The sequence below is a fragment of the Saccopteryx bilineata genome, chromosome 6 (assembly GCF_036850765.1).
Source record: "Saccopteryx bilineata isolate mSacBil1 chromosome 6, mSacBil1_pri_phased_curated, whole genome shotgun sequence".
Taxonomy (NCBI): Eukaryota; Metazoa; Chordata; class Mammalia; order Chiroptera; family Emballonuridae; genus Saccopteryx; species Saccopteryx bilineata.
In genome coordinates this window covers 206,262,347-206,285,188 of record NC_089495.1, presented here as the reverse complement: position 1 = coordinate 206,285,188, position 22,842 = coordinate 206,262,347, and the positions used below count along the sequence as shown (strand labels likewise).

General features: G+C 55.7%; 2 protein-coding genes across 3 annotated transcripts in view; both read left to right on the top strand.

The window, feature by feature from the left end:
• NSFL1C (NSFL1 cofactor) overlaps positions 1-7,494 on the top strand; it is a 30,072-nt gene extending 22,578 nt beyond the window's left edge. The window contains exons 7-9 of the mRNA XM_066236014.1: positions 215-352; positions 5,283-5,447; positions 7,096-7,494. Coding sequence (XP_066092111.1) covers positions 215-352; positions 5,283-5,447; positions 7,096-7,258 — 466 coding nt within the window. The 3' untranslated portion in view covers positions 7,259-7,494. The remainder of the gene's footprint in view (positions 1-214; positions 353-5,282; positions 5,448-7,095) is intronic.
• A 3,901-nt stretch (positions 7,495-11,395) lies between these two features.
• FKBP1A (FKBP prolyl isomerase 1A) overlaps positions 11,396-22,842 on the top strand; it is a 27,984-nt gene continuing 16,537 nt past the window's right edge. The window contains exons 1-2 of one of the 2 annotated variants that reach the window (XM_066235371.1): positions 11,396-11,551; positions 11,635-11,682. In XM_066235371.1, the coding sequence (XP_066091468.1) occupies positions 11,515-11,551; positions 11,635-11,682 (85 nt within the window). In that variant the 5' untranslated portion in view covers positions 11,396-11,514. The remainder of the gene's footprint in view (positions 11,552-11,634; positions 11,683-22,842) is intronic. The other variant, XM_066235370.1, reaches the window with a different exon arrangement.

Sequence of the window (22,842 nt, the reverse complement as noted above, 5' to 3'; positions counted from 1 at the left end):
GGATCTGTGCCAGCAGCCTGTGTCTGTGTCCCCTTTGGGCCTTGAGCAGAGCCAAGTGGCCGAATAAATACAGGTCTCCCCGTGCCTCTGAGCAGACGAGGGAAGAGAGGCAGACAGCGCTGGAGTCCCAGCTTCTGTGGCGGCCCAGCCACTCTCGGTCCCTGTGGTCCCCATCCTGCTCTGCCGGGTCCCAGCATTGCCCTTTCGCCCCCAGGGAGGTGCCCGCAGAGCTGCGGAGGTTAGCCCACGGTGGGCAGGTGAACTTGGACATGGAGGACCATCGGGACGAGGACTTCGTAAAGCCCAAAGGAGCCTTCAAAGCCTTCACTGGCGAGGGTCAGAAACTGGGCAGGTAAGGAGCAGCACAGGGCACCGGAAGTGCCTGCCAGGCCCGCGCACCCTCTGCATTGCTCACTGTGGAACTCTGGGCCCTCTGCAGAGGACTCCACGTTTCATTTGGAAGGTTGTGGAGAACATGGCCATTGATGTTATTAGACTGGAGTTTAATTCTTCCTTCTCTAGCCACGTGACCTTGGACTGTATAACCTCAGTTTGCCCGTCTAGGAAGTGGGACTAATGAGAATCCTCACCTCCTTGACTGTTGTTGCGCGGAGCACAGAGCACTGCCCCCAGGGAGCGGGGAGCGGTCAGTGCGAGCAGTAAGGGTGGCACTCTGCTGCTTTGACTCAGTAATTCAGGGTGTTCGGGGCAGGGATAGCCTCGATGGCTTACGGCTCAGACAGACACACGTGCAGGTCACCTGAAGTGGGCATTCCGAGGGAGTAAGGGCCCCGGACTCTCCCTCCGGTCAGCCCTTCAGCAGCTTTGTTTGGGGTCCAGAGGAGCTCACAGTCCTTGCTGCCCCGTGCAGGCTGCTGCCCCTCCGCTATGGCAGCTCTTACCGCTTACTCCTCTGGCCCTTCCTGACTCTCTGTCACTGCCTGTGACATTCTGCCTTGTATCCTCTGCCACAGCCTTCCTCTTGCATTCAGACCCCTGGTAGAGTCTGATTAATTGGTAGCTGCTGTTATGTCTGACAGGCAGACTCCTCCCACCAGACACTGGACCACTGTAGACAGGCTGCCTTCTCTCGGGGGCCCCTTCTCTTTTGGCCGTGGCGAGGGGTTCTCTGAGCAGTATTCTTCAGAGGGAGCGCGTGCACGTAAGGGGCGCTCGGAGCAGAGGACAGCCCTTATTTTACAGAAAGCGGAGCTCTAGGGCTTGAAGGGTTACCCTTGGGTACATGACCGGTGAGTGGGAGAGCCGGACTGGAGACTAGGCCTTCTGATGGGCATTTGTTCCCCCACTCCTGCATGGCAGGGTCCCCGCTCTCCCTGCTCTGCCGGCTCCGCCCCTGCTCTGGCACCAGCCGTGGCCCCTGCTGGTCCCACCCTTGTCTCTGGGGTCAGGCATGGTCAGTGGCTGAGCCCCGGGACCTGCTGCTGGCCGTCTCCTAGAGCCCCTGCCTGTCGACCATTCATGCCGCATTGGGGCAGGGGTCATGGCTCAGGGCTCTGGAGACCAACAGTTTGTGACCCGCCAGGACCACACCGTGAGATCCACCCTGTTCTCATCATTTCCCTGCCACGTTGGGGCCCCTGCGTTAGCCCAGGACAGCTGTTCTCATTGATCCATCTATCTGTAGCTGCCTGGTCAGCTTTGTCAGCTTTGCAGAGCACCCGATAATTGTTGTCTTTTATTATTAAAACAAAATGTGTTTATCTTTACAAAAACATATAAAGAGTAAGAACTATTCCTAACCCTAGCTCCCAGGTACATGCAGGGAGGAGCTGGAGAGCCCTCTGGTCTTCCATGTGCAGTGTGTGTGTGTGTGAGCCTTCTGTGTGGCCCGTAGTACAGTGTGGCTGCCATTCCGTACCGGTGGGCATGTTTCTGCGATGTCATTTCTGTCCTATGCATGTGCCATCGTGGAGCCAGTCCCCCCAGGTTAAACATGGAGGCAGTTGCTAGTATTATGAACAACATAGCAGTGAACAGCTCTAATTAAATTTCAAGGTAAAATTGCTGGCTTCCAAGATTTTCACATTTTTAAGATGTTCTCAAATTGACCTCTAAAAAAGCTATCCATTTTTTTACCCACCAGCAATGATAAGGGAAGGCCCAGAACTCAGAACACCATGCAGTTGGGTTTGTTTGGTTTCCTAATACTAATAGGAAATGCACTTACTATGTTATATGTGCAGGACTTCACACCTCCAAGAATGCAAATGTTTTTAAGGACGTCTGTTGTAGCAGGAGAGGAATACACTCTGTGTTAGTGTGAGGGATAAATCCGCAAGTCGGGACAGAGATTGGTAACACTGGGGAAGTTTTTTTTTTCCATTTTCTATTGCATGAGGTTTTAGAACTTTTTAAATATATTTCTGCATCACTGAAATGCCAGTTAATGGCATGCATTGGCTTTTAAATTGAAGTTAAAGGGCAATGACTCTTGGATTGACCATAACCACAAGGCAATTAATGTTTTACAAACATCACTTTTACAGAATTGTGGTTGTTTTTAAATGTAAAAAATTATTATCTGATAAAAACACCCTCTTATTTTGTTTTAAGATTGAATCATGGCTTCTTCAAGTAGACGTAAATGTAAGAATAGTCCTGACACCTTCTGTTATATATGTGGCTGTTACACACTTCAATGTCAAAGGCACAATATTTCAGCATTTGTGACACGTGCATATATTGCCTATTTTCAAGTTCCCCTTGGCGATCAAGACAAGAATTGGGCTCCTCCTATTGTGTGTCATAATTGTGAGGAAATGCTTCGTGACTGGACAAAAGGAAAATGCAAAGGAATGCCTTTTGGTATTCCCATGGTTTGTCATGAACCTAAGGACCATGACAGTGACTGTTATTTCTGTCTGATCCATACAAAGGGCGTTGACAAGAAAAAACAGCATATGATCGCATATCCTAATATTCCTTCAGCAATACAACCTATCCCACACTATGAGACACTCCCGGTTCCAGTTTTCAATGGTTTTATTTCTTCTAAGGATGAAGAAAGTGAACATGGTGATCTAGTATATTTTGATAAGATGCATGAGGAAATGGTTGTAGAATCTGAAGGGTCTTCTTCTGATGCCAAGCAGTCATTAACCCCTCAGCAGTTTAGCCAACCTGAATTGAATGACTTAGTAAGAGATTTAGGCTTATCAAAGAAAGCAGCTGAGTTATTAGCCTCCAGGCTTCAAGAAAAGAATGTACTTCACCGGTCAGCTAAATTATCCCATTTCAGGAAGCGTTAACAAATTTTTGTGGACTTTATTTTTGAAGACAAACACTTTGTTTACTGTCATGATATCAGTAATCTTCTCAGCCAGCTAAGTGTTACTACTTACAGTCCAACAGAATGGCAGCTATTTTTTTACAGCGCTAAAGGGAGTCTGAAATGTGTTCTCCTACACAACGATAATGTTTATGCAGTGGTTCCAATTGGTTATTCAAGTCATCTGCGAGAAGATTACAATGACATAAAAATTGTCCTCAACTTTCTGAAGTATGAGGAGCATAACTGGATCATTTGCGTCGATCTTAAAATGGTAAATTTTCTGCTAGGACAACAAAGACGTTTCACGGAGTATCCTTGCTTTCTGTGTTTGTGGGACAGCCGAGCTCAGGAGAAACACTGGACACAGAAGGAGTGGCCGAAACGTGAAGCTCTGGAAGTAGGAATGCAAAATATTGTGAATGAACCTGTAGTTAACTGAGACAGGATCATTTTCCCCCCACTTCACATCAAACTTGGCTTAATGAAGCAGTTTGTTCAGGCTTTCAACATATTATTTCTGCTTTTCCTGCCTTGTCTTTCAAGAAGATAAATCAGGTGTATTCGATGGACCTCAAATTTGAACCCTCATACGTGACGAAGGATTTGCCAGGAAGATGAATAATGAGGAGAAAGCAGTATGGCAGCCTTTTGTGGCAGTTACAAAGAACTTCCTTGGCAACAAAAAAGCAGAAAACTATGAACTTCTGGTTCAAAGGATGCTGTTGGCTTTCCGCGACATTGGATGTAACATCAGTGTTAAGATTCACTTCCTGAACAGTCACCTTGATAAGTTTCTCGAAAATCTTGGAGCTATTAGTGATGAGCAGACTACTGCTGGAGCATCAAACAGATTGTCCTCAACAAGTACACAAACGCAAGAGCTACAAACGCAAATTTTTGCCTGAATAGAATTTAAATAAGTTTTGCGCAAATTATGATTAAAATAAGCGTTTTAATATGTTCTATTTCGAAATTGCAGACATTCTAATGCAATCATATCTTTTAGTGTATTAGTGTATTTACTGCACTATATAAATTGTTATATTTTCACAAAGATAATGCCCAAGAAGACATTCTACTTCGTTATGCTAAACTAAATGTTGAAAATTTTATAATAAGATGAAAACCTAAAATCTTGAATTGCAAAAAGAACTAGCTTACAGAGAAAAACTAATGTCCGATTTGAGATCAGCACAGTCGAATTAGGTAAGAACAAGTGTTTCTGTGGATGCAACAAAACTGCTGTCCCCAGTGGACGGGCGTGGTGTGTGTCAGCTGACAAGTGCTCCTTGCCAGTCCCACTCGGTTTATTTCAGGTCCTTTAAAAATGTCATAGACTGTCTGACAAGCCAGGTGGTGGGGGGTTTGCATTTTACTCTAAACCATTTGGACAGCTTTGTTTTTGTTGTCTGTTGTTGTTTAGTTTTTCCCATAAATTCTACTGGTTCCCATTGTCATCTTGTCCACTAAAATGATCAGGAGCCAAAAGTTGAAGGACAACTTCTCAGGTTTGCCTCAAAAATCAGTCCTGAATTTTTGTCCATTTGTCAGGGAAAATACTTTGAAGTGAACGAAAAGATGGTTCTCAGTTAAAAGAAATATTCCTGTTGCATTGCACTCTTTCTGCTTGTTTGTTTGAGCAGTTGCAGTTGTTTGCGTGGGAGCTGGTGGGAAGATGTGGGAAAGACTGTTTATCTGAGTGAGGAGCTGGGAGGGGTGCTCGCAGTGGTGGGCGAGCTTCGGCTGCTGTCCATGCTTTCCACAGTCGTCCTTCCTGCAGAGGGTGTGGCAGGGTCTCAGGACTTAACACTGGAGACAAAGCACCTTAGAGTCCACTTTGTTCCACGAGGGCAGGCGTGCTGTCTCAGTCACTGCTTGTTCCAGCGACACCGACCATACCAGGTGCCGCAGGTGCCCAGTAACCCCCAGACAGGACCCCCTCCTGCGGGGGCCTGGCTTCTGGCCGTGCTGACACAGCCCTCTCTCCCAGCACCGCGCCCCAGGTGCTGAACACCGGCTCTCCAGCCCAGCAAGCGGAGAACGAAGCCAAAGCCAGCTCTTCCATCTCGATCGACGAGTCCCAGCCAACCACAAACATCCAGATTCGGCTTGCCGACGGCGGGAGGCTGGTGCAGAAATTTAATCACAGCCACAGGTACCTTCTGTTATCTGGCCCGGCTTGTTCTGAGAGGGTCCCGAGAATCCCACGGAGGGGGGAGGCAGGGGGCTGTTCTAACACCAGCAGGCATGCTTCCTGCAGAGGGGCAGTGGGACAGGAAGGTGCGCAAGTGCGAAGCCTTGGGCCCCTCCTTTCATTAAATGTGAGCAGCAACAGCTCACTTCCCTCCTGTGGGTCTCATCCCTCATCTGTAAAACTAGGGGACTGGTTTCCTTAGGGAACATTCAGCCACCAAACTCTTTGTTCAAAGGAAATCTCATGCTGAAGCCTAAGTGTAGAACCGATAAGATGTGAACAGTTGTGGTTGATAGAGGAGAGAGGAGACAAGAGTTCCAGCCCCCTACCCACGGCTCCCCCACCTCCTGTCCACAAGGGGCCTCTGAAACCACCAGGCTGTTTAGTCCTCCCGATCTGGCGTTGGAGAATTTGGGAATACCTGCCCTGCTGTCTCAGGTCATCCCGCCTGGACCAGAGCGAGCCGCCCCGCCCCGCCCCACCAACAGGCGCAGGGATGGAGCGGTTAGCAGGGGCAGTGTTGTCAGTAAAGACATTTGCCGACTCCTTTTTCTGGGACAGCAGTGTCTAAATTTCATCAGTCACAGGCCGGGTAATCCAGAGCTCATACAGAGGGCTAGTTGATTGGCTGACTGTCCTCGAGGCGGGCGCGGTTCACATGTCGGGTAGGCTGCGGACAGCCCAGGAACACAGGGAGGCTTTGTTCACACTTCCTGTTCCGTGGGAACCGTGCACTGCGCTCTTAGGGAATTGATCCGTCTCACCAGTCCGAGTTCTTTGCCTCAGTTTTATGTCTCGCTGGCTAGCCTTTCGGCGTGAGTGCTGCTCGCTCCCTGGGGTGAACAGCCCTCTGAGTGCTGGCCAGCTGCCAGGTGGGGACTGTGCTGAAAGCGTCAGGTGGTGGTGGACATCCGGGCCCTTAGATGGGCCAGATTGTGGACCGCATACGTTCTAAGTGTTGGGGACAGAAAGAAATTTTTTGAGGCGCTCTGGGAGGAAAGACTGTTTCAGATGACTCCATTCTCATGATCACCAGGTTCGGGACACAAGCAGTGTCTAGAGTAGAGGCCCCTGTACTTACGGGTTGCTGGGTTTTGGTAATTCTCACTAGTAGTTTCAGTGATTTACCAAGGAGACATAATACAGGCTGGTTTACAAGAGCAGATGACCTCAGTCATATCCCAGAATTGTTTGTTTGCAGACTTGGTCAGCACTGCGGAAGCAGGGCGCTCGGAGGCCTGGTCAGGGTTCCAGGAGCAGGGGTGCCGGGCAGGGCGCTCGGAGGCCGGGCAGGGTTCCAGGAGCAGGGGGGCCGGGCAGGGCAGGGCATGCACTGGAGGAAGGATTGAAAGGAGCAGGGGTGGGGGGGGGGGGTGTAAAGGCAGAGCTTGGGCCACGGTGGGCAGGGCTGTTTCTCCCACAGAGATGGGAGCAGCCTGGGAGAGCTCTAGGCAAGGCAGTGACCTGATCTCATGCACTTCCAAGGACAGCTTCGGCCACTCTTGGGAAGGATGGGGCCAAGGGACTTGGGGGCTGTGGTGCAGCCTTCTGCAGGGCGGGTTTGTGGGCAGCAGAGAAGGGCACCGCTCACGCATCTCCCTACTCACAGGATCAGCGACATCCGACTCTTCATCGTGGATGCCCGGCCAGCCATGGCCGCCACCAGCTTTGTCCTCATGACTACCTTCCCAAACAAAGAGCTGGTTGATGAGAACCAGACCCTGAAGGAAGCCAACCTGCTCAACGCCGTCATCGTGCAGCGGTTGACATAACCACCCGGGCCGTGGTGGCCTTACCTCTTCCAGTGTCCCTGCGGCCGGCTGCCCCGTGGGGACCGCCCCTCCCACCCCTCCTGAACACCCAGCAGCCCAGTGCCACATCTCCTCCGTAGCTCTGGGTTCTTAAATCTCGGTTGGACATTTATTTTCTCCTTAGTTGCATTTCCTGGGTTTTTGTGATCAATGGACTTTAAAGAAAAAAAATAAAAACAACCAAAAAAATTGAAGGATTATCACCAGCATGTTGTATGGAACCTCTCCCGCTGAAGTAGGCTTTGAAAATCCTTTCTTTCCAGGGCGAATGAGAAGAACCTTCCACCCTGCATAAAGATTGCTTGTGGCACACAACACCAGTCCACTAGTGTCCACCTGCCACCCCCTTGAGGACTAGTGGGGAGCTCCCCCATCATGAGGGAGTGGGGGCTTGCAGAAAGAGGCTTTGCGGCCCCGTACTCCCACAAGAACAAATCTTTTGCCCAGACAGAACCAGGCGACAGTGAGACTCCCTGAAGTATGAGGTCAGATCTAGATGCGCATAACCCCTTCAGATGAAAATACTTTCCGGGGCTCCTTTCGCTCAACCGCTAGGAAGTTCAGGTTCTAGGTACATCTGTCTGCCCCAGCCCTTCCCCTTCGTGCTCTGGCCCTCTCATTCTGGTGATTCTCAGCAGCTCTGTCCTTGCTTCACTCCACATGCAGAAGTGTGGATCTAGGGCAAGGTTCCCCAAACTACGGCCCGCGGGCCACATGCAGCCCCCTGAGGCCACTTATCCAGCCCCCGCTGCACTTCCGGAAGGGGCACCTCTTTCATGGGCGGTCAGTGAGAGGAGCATAGTTCTCATTGAAATACTGGTCAGTTTGTTGATTTAAATTCACTTGTTCTTTATTTTAAATATTGTATTTGTTCCTGTTTTGGTTTTTTACTTTAAGATCTGTGCAGTGTGCATAGGGATTTGTTCATAGTTTTTTTTATAGTCCGGCCCTCCAACGGTCTGAGGGACAGTAAACTGGCCCCCTGTGTAAAAAGTTTGGGGACCCCTGATCTAGGGAGTCCATGGGGAATCTTATCATTGAAAAACAGCTTGTGTCAACACCTCATCCGGGTGTCACAGTGAGAAACATCACTGAGCTGTTTGATAATGACTGACATAGCAAATCAGATGCGGGGGGGGGGTCCCCTGTAACATGAGCACCTTTTCCTCTGTTCACGTTTGCAAGAGGCCCATGCTAAGTACCTTTTGAGGGTAAAGGAGCATCAGTGCCTGGCTTTGGGGAGCCGGTTCCGCCTCCCAGTTCTCTGCCCTGCTGAGTCCGGACTTGCAGCAACTGAGGCAGTCTGGTAAAGGCCTCCGCCATGGATAAGTGTGTTGGTCTTTTTGTTGTTGTTTTTCTGTGCAAGTTGGGAGAGGAGGATCACTGGGGTCTTGGAAGCCTTCCCACCTCCCCATTAAGTGAACCACAAACAGAAGCAACACTGACTCAGAATCTCCCGGGTTTGAATCATAACGTGCCTCGGTCCTCTTTCCAAGCATCCATCCCGTCACTCCCTCGTGCCCTGCGACAAGCCAGGAACCGATGCCGCTTACGCCTGGAGCTGGGGAACGGCTTGGTATTCAACCAAGACCCTTCCTGAGAAGGGGACGCGGTGTGGTGCTTCCGATCCCGACCTGGCCACCCAGCAGGGGCCCGCCTGGGTGGCAGCACCTGCCCCAGCCTGTGCTCCTGCCGGGGGCGCCGCCGTGGAAACCACGCAGGTCTGGCAAAGCTTTGTAAACTTGTCACCTTGACCATTAAAAACCAGAAGGAGGACATTGGAGTTTGATATTTTCTCATGGGTTGCCTTGAAGACGTGGTAATGGCAGCTGTTGTAATTCAGTGCCTCACCATGTTCCCATTTTACAGGGAACACCTATGGCCCAGGTCTCCCAGCTGGTGGAGTAGTAAGGTGTGCGTGCTTCCGAAGCTCATGCTCAGGACCACCATGCCCATGTGCATGCACTCGACCCGCTCCCGCCCGGCCTCAGGGTGTCTGCTTAAGTCCAGAGCACACGCCAGGAGAGGTCACAGAAACACCACGCACGACCTGCGTTGTCTAGACAAGCCCAAGGGCCTGTTGGGTTAGCCAACAGCCACCGGCTCCAGGGCGTCTGAATTCAGGGCTTCCATTCAGTTCTTAACTGAGACATTTTGTTAATTGGTGGTGGTGTTGTGGAGCATACCAAAAATTGGTTGCCAAGTAAGGGAACCTCCTGCAGTTAAATAGGCCAGACCAAGAATATATTGTAACACATGGGACACGTCCTAATGGACAGATCCAATATCCACAGTGAAAAAAGGGAAGTTCGTTGTGATGATGCCCTTTCTAACAAGTTCAGCTTAAACTAGTCTACTGTCGGATATATGTGGTGTTTCTGTTTGGTCTTGTGTGAACCTCACCGTGCCAAAGAACCCTGTGGGTACAGTTTGGGGCACATCTAGTTGCCTCCTCAGGAGACGGCCACTGGAGGAAGCAGGCACGTGTGGCAAGGCTGAGCACGTCCCTATGGCTTTGGAGGCGTTGCCAAAGTGCCCTCCAGAGCCACAACACCCTTTTGTGTGCCCACCAGTGGTCCAAAGCGTGCTGGTCACCAGCACAAGCTCCTTAAACTGCCTGGGCTCATCCCGTGTAAGCAACTAGTGCAGAAGTGTGGGCTCCCTGCTGCTCTCAGCCCAACCACTAGGATTTTCAGAGGAACTGCGGTCAGGACTTCTCCCTTCTTCCAGGGCCAAATAAAAGAAGGTCTTTTTTTTTTTTTCTTTAAAATGGATTTGCTCCTGTGTTACGGACTGTAGCTGTGGCCTCCCGTATCCTTCCCCCTCCTCTCCTCTCCCCTCCCCTCCCCGACACACACACACACACACACACACACACACACACCTTCAGGGTCTATCTTTCGGCCAGGACGGGGAAGCAGAGCAGAAAACAACACACTGTTGACTTCTAGTGTCCACTCTGGCCCAGGTTGAGCCAGCTCCTGTGCTGTGTGACCACCTCTCTCTCGTCTCACCCCATGTTCAGTCCATCAGCAAGTTCTCAAGGTTCTGCTGCAAACACATCCCAAATCCAGCCACTCATCATCTCTGCCTGCGATGTCCCGGGTCCAGCCTTCATCGTCTCTCACATTGACAACTGCAGTGACCTCCTGATCAGTTCCTGAAAAGCCCTGCAGGAGCTGGGCCCTGCCCATCACTCACTATTCATTTTTTTAAAATTGATTTTACAGAGAGAGGAGGCTAGTGCAAGCGAGAAGTATCAACTTGTAGCTGCTTCACTTTAGTTCATTGGCTGCTTGTCATATGTACCTGGACTGGACAAGCCCAGGGTTTCAAACAGGCGACCCCAGGGCCCTTGCTCCTGCCCTGCAGCCCTCTGTGTCAGAACATCTCAGGCTCCAGGCCACTGTGAGCGCTGCTGTTTCCCTAACACCTAGCACAATCCATGGCCTATAGCAGACAATAAGAATGCACGTAAGCGCCCTGCCGGGTAGCTCAGTTGGTTAGCACATCCACTGGATACACCAAGGTTGCAGGTTCAGTTCCTGGTCAGGGCATATACAGGAGTCAACCAATAAGTGCACAACTAAGTGGAATAAGATGTCAGTCTCTCGCAAATCAGTTTTAACAACAACAAAAAAAAATACACGTAAACGATGCATGAACACACGAATGTGTAATCCAATGCACATAATGCCTCCTCCTCCAACACAGAGCAGAGGTCATCATCTTGAACCATTTATTGAACGCTGTCGTGAACGCCCATCTGCGCTGACCTCACAACCATCCTTTTACAGGATGAGTGTGCACTTAGAAAGTGTGAACCTGTTAAAAGTCACCCAGTCCGTCACCAGCGGACCCCCCTCCAAAAAAATATATTCCATTTCTCAGAAGCGGAAACTTCTGGTTAAAGGAATGCCGGCCTGGCCGGACGCTAAGGGACAGGAAAGGTGGGAACCGGCCATCCCAACAGCAGCATCCGCCAGTCCCGGGACTTCCGGGCCGGACTGCGGGGGGGCAAGGGGGGAACGGGCGCGCGCACCATCGGGGGCGCGCACGCAGGGCGGGGCGTGCGGGGGCGCGCGCGTGCGCAGGCGTCGCGCAGAGGGACGAGGCGAAGCCGCGGAGCCAGCGCCAGGTCCGGTCCTGGTCCCTGCAGCCCAGCGCGCCGCCCGCCCGCCCGCCCGCCCTGTCCGCCCCGCGTCCGCCCCGCCGTCATGGGTGTGCAGGTGGAGACCATCTCTCCCGGAGACGGTGAGTCGGCGCGGCGGGCGGGCCCGCGGCCCCACTGCCGTGCGCATCCGCTCACCCGCCCGCCTGTCTGTCTGTCTCCGCAGGGCGCACCTTCCCGAAGCGCGGCCAGACCTGCGTGGTGCACTACACGGGTGAGTCGGCGGCCCGCGGGGCGTGGGGGGCCCGGCCCGGGGTCAGGGGCCCGGGGCGTGGCGGCGGCCGGGCCCGCGTGGCCCGAGGCTGAGGCCTGGGCGCCGGCGGTACCCCCGAGGGGGCGGCCTCGGGCCTGCGGAGCCCGCGGACCTGCGGCCGGGGGTCGGTCACCTCGCCGTCACCGGCCCCCGTGTGCCTCGGGGGCCGCCCTCGGGCCCACTGCGCGGAGGAGGAAACTGAGGCTCGGGGAGGCCGACTCGCTTGCCCCAAGGTCACGCTCGGGAATTGGCCGGGCCCTGGCCGGGGAGGGACCGGCCGAGAGGATGTGCGCCGTTTCTGTGCCCCGGCTGCGCCCGCCCCCGCCCCTGGAGATAAGAAGGGCGAGGTACTTCCCAATCTCGGGGCGGCCTCTTCCCGCACCCGGCCGGCCAGCCGGCGGGCGGCGGCCTCTCCGCTTCCCAAGCCGTCGCTTTGGCCCAGCCAGGCCGGGATGAGGGTGGGGGTGGGGGTGGGGGTGGGGTGGGGTGGGGGTCCGGGGAGGGCGGCGGATGCCCTTTATTCCCCCCACCCACCCACCCAGCCCTTCTAGGGGTAGACACTTCTCATCGCCACTGTAAGGAGAGGGAAACTGAGGCCCAGTTAGGGGAACAGACGATGAGGTCCGCTGGCGACACCAGAGTCGGTGCCTGGGACCATCTCTTACGCCATGCCCTTACAAGGCCCTCCTGGGTTGTGCTTGGGGGGGGGAGTAGGGGGGTCTGAGCAGGGGGAGGCTCCCTCGTGGCCGTGAAGGGGGCGGCTAGTGGTGTAGCTGCAGTTGCCGGTGGGAATCATTTTTCCCCTACTCCTTCTCCTTTCTCCCCTTTCACACCCTTTCCTCTGTTCCTCCTCCTCCTTTCTGTGTTGCTCATTCCCTCTTTTGCTCCTCTCTGCCTTCTCCCGGGTAGAAAGGAGGCTGTAGGCTGTTGTGGCCGAGCTGCTGGGCTCTATCTACCCTTCTCTCCCAGACCGTGTGTGGGGGGAGCCCTGTCTTGAGGGGGATGACTTTCTTTGGGAGGGGGGAGAAAGGCAGTTAATGGCGCGCTGCGGTGCCCTTGGTAGACATAGGGGTGGGGCCAGGGGGAGCTGAGGACTAGAACCTGAGAGGTGCCGGGAGTAGGAGGTATTGAAACCCATCAGCCTGATGCCTGAGAGAGAATCTGGAAAGGGTTCTGACATGTTAAGTGGCCGTTTCTGAGCAGGGTCAGCACCAGAACCGGGGGGCTCTCATGCTCCTGAGTTCACCTGTTTTTCATCCGTGGGATGGAAAGAATAACTGGCCTTGCACAGCGGCGGGGCGAGTGGGCAGGTCCTCCCACAGCCACGCAGACGCTGGAACTTAGGTGATGAGGTGATTTCCGCACCCCGCCCTCCCATCTCTGGGCAGCCACATTCAGATGACTGGCTCCTTCATGGGTCCCAGTCCCAGGTCTGTGCCCCTGGTCCTTGGCTTACCCGTCTTCTGGTGCTGGTGGCAGGACGGGACACCAGCGTGTAGGCAGAACCACATTTCACTGTGCCTCCTGGTGGATTGCCCCCCCCCACACACACACACACACAGCACGTCTGGAGCCTTCCTTGAAAAGAACAGATGGCTGTGGGACCCAGAACACCATCAGGGCTTCCAGTGCCTCCTCTCCAAGTCTCTGCTTTTTCCTTGAGGGTGGCACCCACCCTCACATTCCCAGAACAGCAGCAGGACCCCGCATGCATTAGGACAAAAGCTTTTTTCTGTATTTCATTTATCTAAGCCCCACAAAGACACCTCAGTGAGAAGTCAGCTCTGCCTTCTGCTCACAGAATGAGCTGTTCTCAGGCAGGTGGCTTTGTTCCTGTGGGTCTTTGCTGCCGGCCTCCCAGGAAGAACCTGTTTAAGGCCTGTGGGGGCGTGAGAGGAATGGGCGTCTGGAGAGGGTAAGGTGTAAGCCATGGGAACAAAGTCTACCAGTGTGATTGGCGGGGCGCGGGGGCAGTGAGAATGTCATAAAGACGAGGGTTTTCAAAGGCAGGAAGCCCCCTGGGCCTTGAGAAGGGAGAAGGAATTCCCATGATACCCCTAGTTCTTACCTCTGCTTTTCTCCACCTGGCTGCTCCCAGGTGTGGGTGGTGGGAGTCCCCTGTGTGCCCCCACCCGGGCCCGTCCCATGCCCAGTTTCTGTGTCTCCTCTGGAGTGTCTGTCAGAGTCCCTGACTGTGATGCCCGGGACGACAGTTCTTAGGAGGGAGAGTCTGATTGACCCAGGGTTGGGTCAGGAGAACATTCTTGATTCAGTCCACTCTGGCCAGAGGTACCTACTGTGGGCTTGGGAGCGGGCATAGAGAAGTAGCAGCAGAAGTAAGGACTTGCCCAAATCTCCCCTCGGCTGCTAGAGGTGTGCGTTGCACAGACGGACTTTTGCCGGAGGGTCATGTTAGGTGCTGCTGGTGGCTGCCGTGCACCCTTGCTGTCACTCTCAGGCTCTTTGTCCGGTGCCTGCTGTGTGGCCCCAGCAGGAGCATGGCCTCAAAGACAGGCCTGGGCCACCTTCCTGTGGTGCCAGAAGGGACCATGAAAACTTGACTGCCACCGTTCAAGCACCTCCTAATACCATGACAGGCGTTGAGGTGGGAGAGAGGGGGTGGCAGGTAGCCTGCCTCCTCTGTGCCGGGGGGTCAGGGGGACTCTCCGGTCCCCGCCTTGGCTCCAGTGGCCTGTCACCTCGATGGCTGGGCTTGTCCTGACACAGAGCTTGGCTTACATCCCCTTCACTGCCATCAGCGGCCACGTGCTGCCATTGTCAGAGCAACCTCAAGTGGATTGACCGCATTCTTTTTTTATCCTCTTCAATAGCAGGTGACATCGCGTCCTTGGAATTGGGTTTGTCAGTAGCCGGGCTCCTGACTGAGAGAAGCCAAGGGTCCCTTGCCCCATCTCCTCTGGAGGTCCATCTGGAGGGCAGCTGATGGCCCAGGGCAGGTGTGGCTCCAGCCTGCAGCCCCCCCCAGGGCAGGTGTGGCCCCGAGCCTGCAGTCCCCCCCAGGGCAGGTGTGGCCCCGAGCCTGCAGTCCCCCCCAGGGCAGGTGTGGCCCCAGCCTGCAGCCCCCCCAGGGCAGGTGTGGCCCCAGCCTGCAGCCCCCCCAGGGCAGGTGTGGCCCCAGCCTGCAGTGTCCCCCAGGGCAGGTGTGGCCCCAGCCTGCAGCTCCCCCCCAGGGCAGGTGTGGCCCCAGTCTGCAGCTCCCCCCCAGGGCAGGTGTGGCCCCGAGCCTGCAGTGTCCCCCCCAGGGCAGGTGTGGCCCCAGCCTGCAGCCCCCCCAGGGCAGGTGTGGCCCCAGCCTGCAGCCCCCCCAGGGCAGGTGTGGCCCCAGCCTGCAGCCCCCCCCCCCAGGGCAGGTGTGGCCCCAGCCTGCAGTGTCCCCCAGGGCAGGTGTGGCCCCAGCCTGCAGCTCCCCCCCCAGGGCAGGTGTGGCCTCAGCCTGCAGTCCCCCCCAGGGCAGGTGTGGCCCCGAGCCTGCAGCCCCCCCCCAGGGCAGGTGTGGCCCCAGCCTGCAGTCCCCCCCCAGGGCAGGTGTGGCCCCAGCCTGCAGCTCCCCCCCAGGGCAGGTGTGGCCCCAGCCTGCAGCTCCCCCCCAGGGCAGGTGTGGCCCCAGCCTGCAGCTCCCCCCCAGGGCAGGTGTGGCCCCAGCCTGCAGCTCCCCCCCAGGGCAGGTGTGGCCCCAGCCTGCAGCGCCCCCAGGGCAGGTGTAACCCCAGCCTGCAGCGCCCCCAGGGCAGGTGTGGCCCCAGCCTGCAGCTCCCCCCCTCCCTGCCCAGCCCCTCACGCTTCTGCCTCTCTTCTCTGTTCTGTCCCATCCACTTCCCTGCTGGGTGTTTTCTTTAATTTTTTTTTAATTGATTGGTTTTAGAGAGAGAGAGAGAGGAGGGGGCAGGAAGAAACATTCATTGGTTGCTTCTGGACTGTGCCCTTAACGGAAATCGAACCCACAACCTTGAGGTGTGGGGACAGTGCTCTCACCGGGTGAGCTAACTGGCTGGGGCCCTGCTGGGTGTTTCTTGGCCAACGATCTGATGTCTGGAGGAAGGCACACCCCCAGCACAGACTCCTCACATGGCCCCCCCCCCCACTGCACACATCTGCTGGGCTGGGCAGGACCCTCCCCCCACAGCAGGTGTTTAGTGAGCAGCCACAAGCCAGGCTGCAGGGATGTGCGTGGCCAGTGACGGAACAGACCGGATCCCTTGGGGCTTACCTGGGTGACAGGAGGCCTGAGGCCCCGTGGGAAGATGAAAGCAGGGTGGGCTGTGGGGAGGGGGCTTGCTGCTTTCAGTGAGGGTGGTTGCAAAGGACCTCTGATAAATGACGTTTTACTACTTACCCAAGGGAGGTCGGGGCGCGGCCGGTGCGACTGTCTAGGGGAAGGGTATTCGGCAGAGGGGAGGGCCACCACTGTGGCTCCAAGGCTGCTGCAGGCTGGCTGTGTCGGGAACAGCAGGGAGACCGTGTGGCCAGACTGGGGGGGTGGGGGTGGGAGAAGGTGAGGTGACGGGGCAGCCCTGGAGATTGTTGTAGGAATGCTGGCTTTGCTCTCCGGGGAAGGAGGGGTCACGGGAGGGTCATGCGCAGACTTGGGTTTTAGTAGGCCCGCGCTCTTCTGGCTCCCGCGTGGACAGGGAACTCTTGTGGGCGAGGGTGGGCACAGGGCCCCGGATGTATCCCAGGTATGTAGTGTGCAGCCTGGACAGAGGGGGTGCCAGGCGGCCGTGATCCCCAAGAGGACGTGGGTCCTGTGTGGGTTTCACATCTGGCCTCTGCCGTGTGTGACACATTGTGGCTGTCGGGGAAATTGTCCCATTTGCCCAGCTTCTGTGTACCGTCTGTAAATGGGAGTGCCGGCCCTTGGTGTGAGGGGCTGTGGGCAAGGGCTCTCCAAGAGTGGGGGAGAGTGCACTTACGGTCAGAGTCTTCCTGGGTCTGAGCCCCGGGCGGCCTGTCCCCACCGCCCCGTCTCCACCCGCTGGCACCACCAGTGACAATGGAGTGGAGGAAGGAGGGGCCCTGGTCTCAGCACTGCAGCCCTGGAGCGGCCCACATGTCTGTGTCCGTGCAGTTTAGGGTTAGTGAGTGGGGGCGGGGGTCCTCAGTCTCTCTTTGCTCCACACACGGGGGAAGGGGGGGAAGGAGGCACCTGTAAAGGAGAGGTGACTGAGCTAGGATTCAGCTGAAAGCGGGCCCACTTGTTGCCTGCAGACTATAACGGCTGGGGAGGCTGTGGCTGTGCTCTTAGGTGGGAGGACCCAGAGCGAGTTGTTAGTGTGCTGTTGCCTGTGGGTGTGAGAGGGACAGGGCTGGGCCGCCCCAGCGTGGCTGTGTGGGCAGGTAGGGCGCCAGTCCTCTCTCGGTTCCTTAGCCTCAGGAGGGTGTCACATTTGAAAATAGCCCTTGCTGCGACGTGTCTTTTCTTTCCTTTGGGCTTGCAGCCCCTGCAGTGCAGAATCCGCAGGGGAGCGCAGAAGGGGTGACATTTATTTTGTCACGTTGGCCATTGCTGTCTGCTTGCAGAATGGGTACATAGCTCTGTTCCGTGGGGGTTTTTTCTTTGTTTTGCTGAGCTGTTCCAGTTGCAGACATCATGACACTTTTCGTCTGAATCCTTTGAGCATGCTCTAAGAGTGAGAGCAATCCCCCTTTCCTCCTCCTGGTCTCATCCAAGAAAACGAAAGTGACTCCGTGGTACCTAAAACCCAAATTCATACTGAAACTGCCCTGTCCTCAGGGTGCTTTTAACAGCTTTTTCTCAAAACCAGGGCTTAGCTGAGGTTTGCTCGTTGCAGTTGGGAACTGTAGCATCGACCCAGCAGGGTCCTCACACTGACTGCCCGGACCCGGGTTCTCCCTAGACAGCGGGCTCACTTTCTCTCGGAAAAGCCCACGTCTGTCTCGTTTCCCCATGTCGTCTGACCCCTTCCACCAGCTTAGTTTCCTGTTCCCTGGAAGCTGAAATGTCCGAGTGGTTTCTCCTGAAACAATGGAGTGTGAAATCACATGTGATACTGTGTGTCCCCAAAGAGAACCTCACTGTGTGTGACGCTAACCGTGACCCTGCATGCACAGGTCCCCCTTCCGTTCTGCAAGGGGCAGGCCACCACCTGCCGCTCGGCAGCGCCCCCTGGCATCCACACCAGTGACGATGCAGCCTGAACAAGTGATGTCACTGGTGTCCCCAAGTGGGGCTTCAGTCTCATTCCCGTCAGCTGCCTTCTGAAAGTAGGGTAAAGGTGAATTCTTTTCCTTTAAATGGCCAGCTTTTTAAAGTGAGGAGCTGGTTTTATAGTCACCCCAGTGGAGGCAAAGGGACTTTCCCCCCTCTGTCTGTCCATGTTTAGTACACAGCGGAGCCATATGTTTTACTCGGGGCCTTGGACTCATTCATGCTCAGACTGACCCTCACGCTGCCCCGAGTGTTGCTGGCAGGAGGCCCCCGGGCTGCTCCACACCTGTGTGACCTGCTCCCAGGACCGGGTCCCGGCACTCGGGCCTTCTTGGCGTCAGCCACCTCTGACAAGCTCTGGTTACTTTATTGGGGTTCATAGACTTTTGTTTTTATGAACAGCTTTATTAGATATAATTTGTGTCCTATAAAATTTACTGATTTACCCATGGGTTTTTTCACTGGAACGTTTTGGTGGTTAAAAACTGATTTATTTGTGTGTGTGTGCACGCGCGTGTGCGTGCACGTATGTGGAGTGCTGACGGGCTGTCCGTGTCTGCAAGCTGGGGCTCGTTTGTCTGCCTTGGGATCGTCTCTGAGGAATAGCCCTGTCCCTGCTGTCCCGTGGGGAAGGCAGGACTTGGGATCGTCTCTGAGGAATAGCCCTGTCCCTGCTGTCCCGTGGAGAAGGCAGGACTTGGGATCGTCTCTGAGAAGTAGCCCTGTCCCTGCTGTCCCGTGGGGAAGGCAGGACTTGGGATCGTCACTGAGGAGTAGCCCTGTCCCTGCTGTCCCGTGGAGAAGGCAGGACTTGGGATTGTCTCTGAGGAATAGCCCTGTCCCTGCTGTCCCGTGGGGAAGGCAGGACTTGGGATCGTCTCTGAGGAATAGCCCTGTCCCTGCTGTCCCGTGGAGAAGGCAGGACTTGGGATTGTCTCTGAGAAGTAGCCCTGTCCCTGCTGTCCCGTGGGGAAGGCAGGACTTGGGATTGTCACTGAGAAGTAGCCCTGTCCCTGCTGTCCCGTGGGGAAGGCAGGACTTGGGATCGTCTCTGAGAAGTAGCCCTGTCCCTGCTGTCCCGTGGGGAAGGCGGGACTTGGGATCGTCTCTGAGAAGTAGCCCTGTCCCTGCTGTCCCGTGGGGAAGGCAGGACTTGGGATCGTCTCTGAGAAGTAGCCCTGTCCCTGCTGTCCCGTGGAGAAGGCAGGACTTGGGATTGTCTCTGAGAAGTAGCCCTGTCCCTGCTGTCCCGTGGGGAAGGCAGGACTTGGGATTGTCACTGAGAAGTAGCCCTGTCCCTGCTGTCCCGTGGGGAAGGCAGGACTTGGGATCGTCTCTGAGAAGTAGCCCTGTCCCTGCTGTCCCGTGGGGAAGGCAAGACTTGGGATCGTCTCTGAGAAGTAGCCCTGTCCCTGCTGTCCCGTGGGGAAGGCAGGACTTGGGATCGTCTCTGAGAAGTAGCCCTGTCCCTGCTGTCCCGTGGAGAAGGCAGGACTTGGGATCGTCTCTGAGAAGTAGCCCTGTCCCTGCTGTCCCGTGGGGAAGGCAGGACTTGGGATCGTCTCTGAGGAATAGCCCTGTCCCTGCTGTCCCGTGGGGAAGGCAGGACTTGGGATTGTCTCTGAGAAGTAGCCCTGTCCCTGCTGTCCCGTGGGGAAGGCAGGACTTGGGATCGTCTCTGAGAAGTAGCCCTGTCCCTGCTGTCCCGTGGAGAAGGCAGGACTGGGGATTGTCTCTGAGGAATCGCCCTGTCCCTGCTGTCCCGTGGGGAAGGCAGGACTTGGGATCGTCTCTGAGAAGTAGCCCTGTCCCTGCTGTCCCGTGGGGAAGGCAGGACTTGGGATCGTCTCTGAGGAATCGCCCTGTCCCTGCTGTCCCGTGGGGAAGGCAGGACTTGGGAGAACTTAGGCACATGCCAGCCGCTCTCCTTTCCGTGCTTCTAGTAACATCTGCTTGTTTATTTGTTTTTCTGTTTGTCTTGTTTTGTGTTTACCTGCTGCAGCGCTGACCTGGGTCCTTGCCCCCTTCCTTTAACTCGGCAGGGGTGGAGGGGGGACTCTAGCAGCTCAGGAAGGAGAAGGGGAGGGGGAGTGCAGGGGAACGCATCTGCTCTGGGTGCTGCTTTGCCCGCTGTCCTCGCCTTGGCACGTCCCCTCCGGGAGCTCCGACCTCCCTGGCCTGCCCCCTGGAAGGACCTGCCCCCAGCCCCACCACAGGCCGACTGCTGTCTCAGCTTCAGTGACACCCCTCCTCAGGTCTCCCCAACCCTCGACTAAAACAATTCTTCACGCATGGGCGTGTGCGTGTGCGCACACAGACACCCGAGTGTCCTGCTGGCTCCTATCCACTTCCTTCTTGTCCTTCCGCACAGCCGGGCTGTGCGCGGTTCGCATCTGCTCTTTCCCAGGACACTGCAGGCTCCGGAGGCCAGGTCCACGCTGGCGGCTTCTGCAGGGTCTCCCCGCCAGTGCCTGGCATGGAGGTGGTACGCAGGAACTGTGTGAACGTGCGGTCAGTGAGGGTGGGCAGACTCGCTGCAGCAGGACAGACGCCTGGTGCTGGACGTGCCGTGCGGCCAGTGATGATGGGCAGACTCGCTGCAGCAGGACAGACGCCTGGTGCTGGACAGGCCGTGCGGCCAGTGATGATGGGCAGACTCGCTGCAGCAGGACAGACGCCTGGTGCTGGACAGGCCGTGCGGCCAGTGATGATGGGCAGACTCGCTGCAGCAGGACAGACGCCTGGTGCTGGACGTGCCGTGCGGCCAGTGAGGATGGGCAGACTCGCTGCAGCAGGACAGACGCCTGGTGCTGGACGTGCCGTGCGGTCAGTGAGGATGGGCAGACTCGCTGCAGCAGGACAGACGCCTGGTGCTGGACGTGCCGTGCGGTCAGTGAGGATGGGCAGACTCGCTGCAGCAGGACAGATGCCTGGTGCTGGACGTGCCGTGCGGTCAGTGAGGATGGGCAGACTCGCTGCAGCAGGACAGACGCCTGGTGCTGGACGTGCTGCATGCGGTCAGTGAGGATGGGCAGACTCGCTGCAGCAGGACAGACGCCTGGTGCTGGACGTGCCGTGCGGTCAGTGAGGATGGGCAGACTCGCTGCAGCGGGACAGACGCCTGGTGCTGGACGTGCCGTGCGGCCAGTGAGGATGGGCAGACTCGCTGCAGCAGGACAGACGCCTGGTGCTGGACAGGCCGTGCATGGGTGGGTGTGTCTTATCAGGCAGGCGGGGTGGGGGCTCGCCAAGTGTGTGCAGCGGCCAGGTGTCGGGAGAGGTGCCTTGGACTTGTCCACAAGTACAGACTGACCAGCTGTATGTGCAAAGCACTGTTCTGGATACAAGAATATGGGAATGAAGAGGACAGTGTCTGCCATCGTAGACTTACCCGGTGGTGGGACAGATAACAAAAATGATTAGTAAGCACAGGTGCGTTGTTCTTATAAGTAAGTGCTAAGGAGGGGACAGGAGAAGGTAGGAATTTGAGACAGAGCAGTGAAGGCCTCGGGCCTGACGTTTGAAGAGAGAGCTGAGGGAGGTAGGGCAGTGATCAGTCCATGGGACTGTGGGCGAGGGGACAGAGGCCCGCAGCGGTGTGTGTGTGGAACAGAGGGAGCGGCCACTTGGGTGTGGAAGTGCCAGCATGGGAGTGATGCCATGCTGGGGGCAGGTCTCCCATGGCCCTGTAGTCTGTGTTACGGGCGCTGGCTGCTAATCTGAGTGCACTGTGGAGCCCAAGGAGGACTTGGGCAGAGGAGCAATAGGGTCTGTTTTAAGAGAATGTTCCTCTGGCTGCTGTGTGGAATGTAAATTGGAGGAGAGCGGGAGGCAGAGGACCAGGGAGGGAACTTCTCTCACAGTCTGGGCCTAAGCTCCAGAATGCATGCCTCAACCTGCCCTTCTGTGACCCCCTGCCCCTCCCTCTCCCCTGGGACATAGTGTGGCCGCCCTCTTGTCTGTCGTGTGATGAGGTGGGAAATGGGAAGACATGCCCACAAGGACGTGCGCTTTGGTTGTGTTCTGGGGTCTTGTGTGTGCTTCCCTCGAGGGCCCTCCTTTGGAAATACTCTTAGTCAGACTGTAGAACGGTTTAGCCGGAGGTTGGAAGCATTTTCAGGTGGGCAATAAATAGTCTTGCACTCAGTTTGTGTGACGACAGGAGGAAGAGCTGCTTCTGTCTTTGGGTGGGCCCTCGGCCTTTGATCGTGCCGCAATGTGAGTGGCTTCTCACAGCTCCGACACCTCAGAGGCCTGGAGAACAGATAGACGTGAACTTCGAATTCATACCTCTTAGCTATCTCAGGGTGTAGAATCTCTTTTCACCCATGATGGTTGGGACAAGTGGATAGTTGATACATGAATCACGAAAGTGTCATAGCTTTCTGTAAACATTTCAAATCCAAACATAAATCACAGCTAAAGGGCCATGTCTTTCATTTAAGATGGCTGTTCTGGTAGAGTTGACCACTGTCATTCTTGCAAAACCTAATTTTGGCTTCTTTTAAAATAGAACAAGGGCTGTCGTGAGGTCATTCAAATGCGTTCCAGATTTTTAATATTTCTTTCTCCAGATATACATTGGTCTCACCCGCACACAGTTATTCACCAGCAGTAAGAGAGGCCCAAACAGTTATGTAGGGCCTCTCTCTCTCTTTCCCACTCCTGTAACAGTTACTTACTTACTATTTAATTCTGGGATTAATAGTTGGGAAGTAACACTGCCTGTGGATTTGGGAAGACACAGAGCTGGTCAGCCCTTCAGTCAGCATAGAGCTCACGGGAAGGAGTGAGAGCGAGCTGGGGAAAGGAGGGGTGAGAGCGAGCTGGAGAAAGGAGGAGTGAGAGCGAGCTGGAGAAAGGAGGAGTGAGAGCGAGCTGGAGAAAGGAGGGGTGAGAGCGAGCTGGAGGAAGGAGGGGTGAGAGCGAGCTGG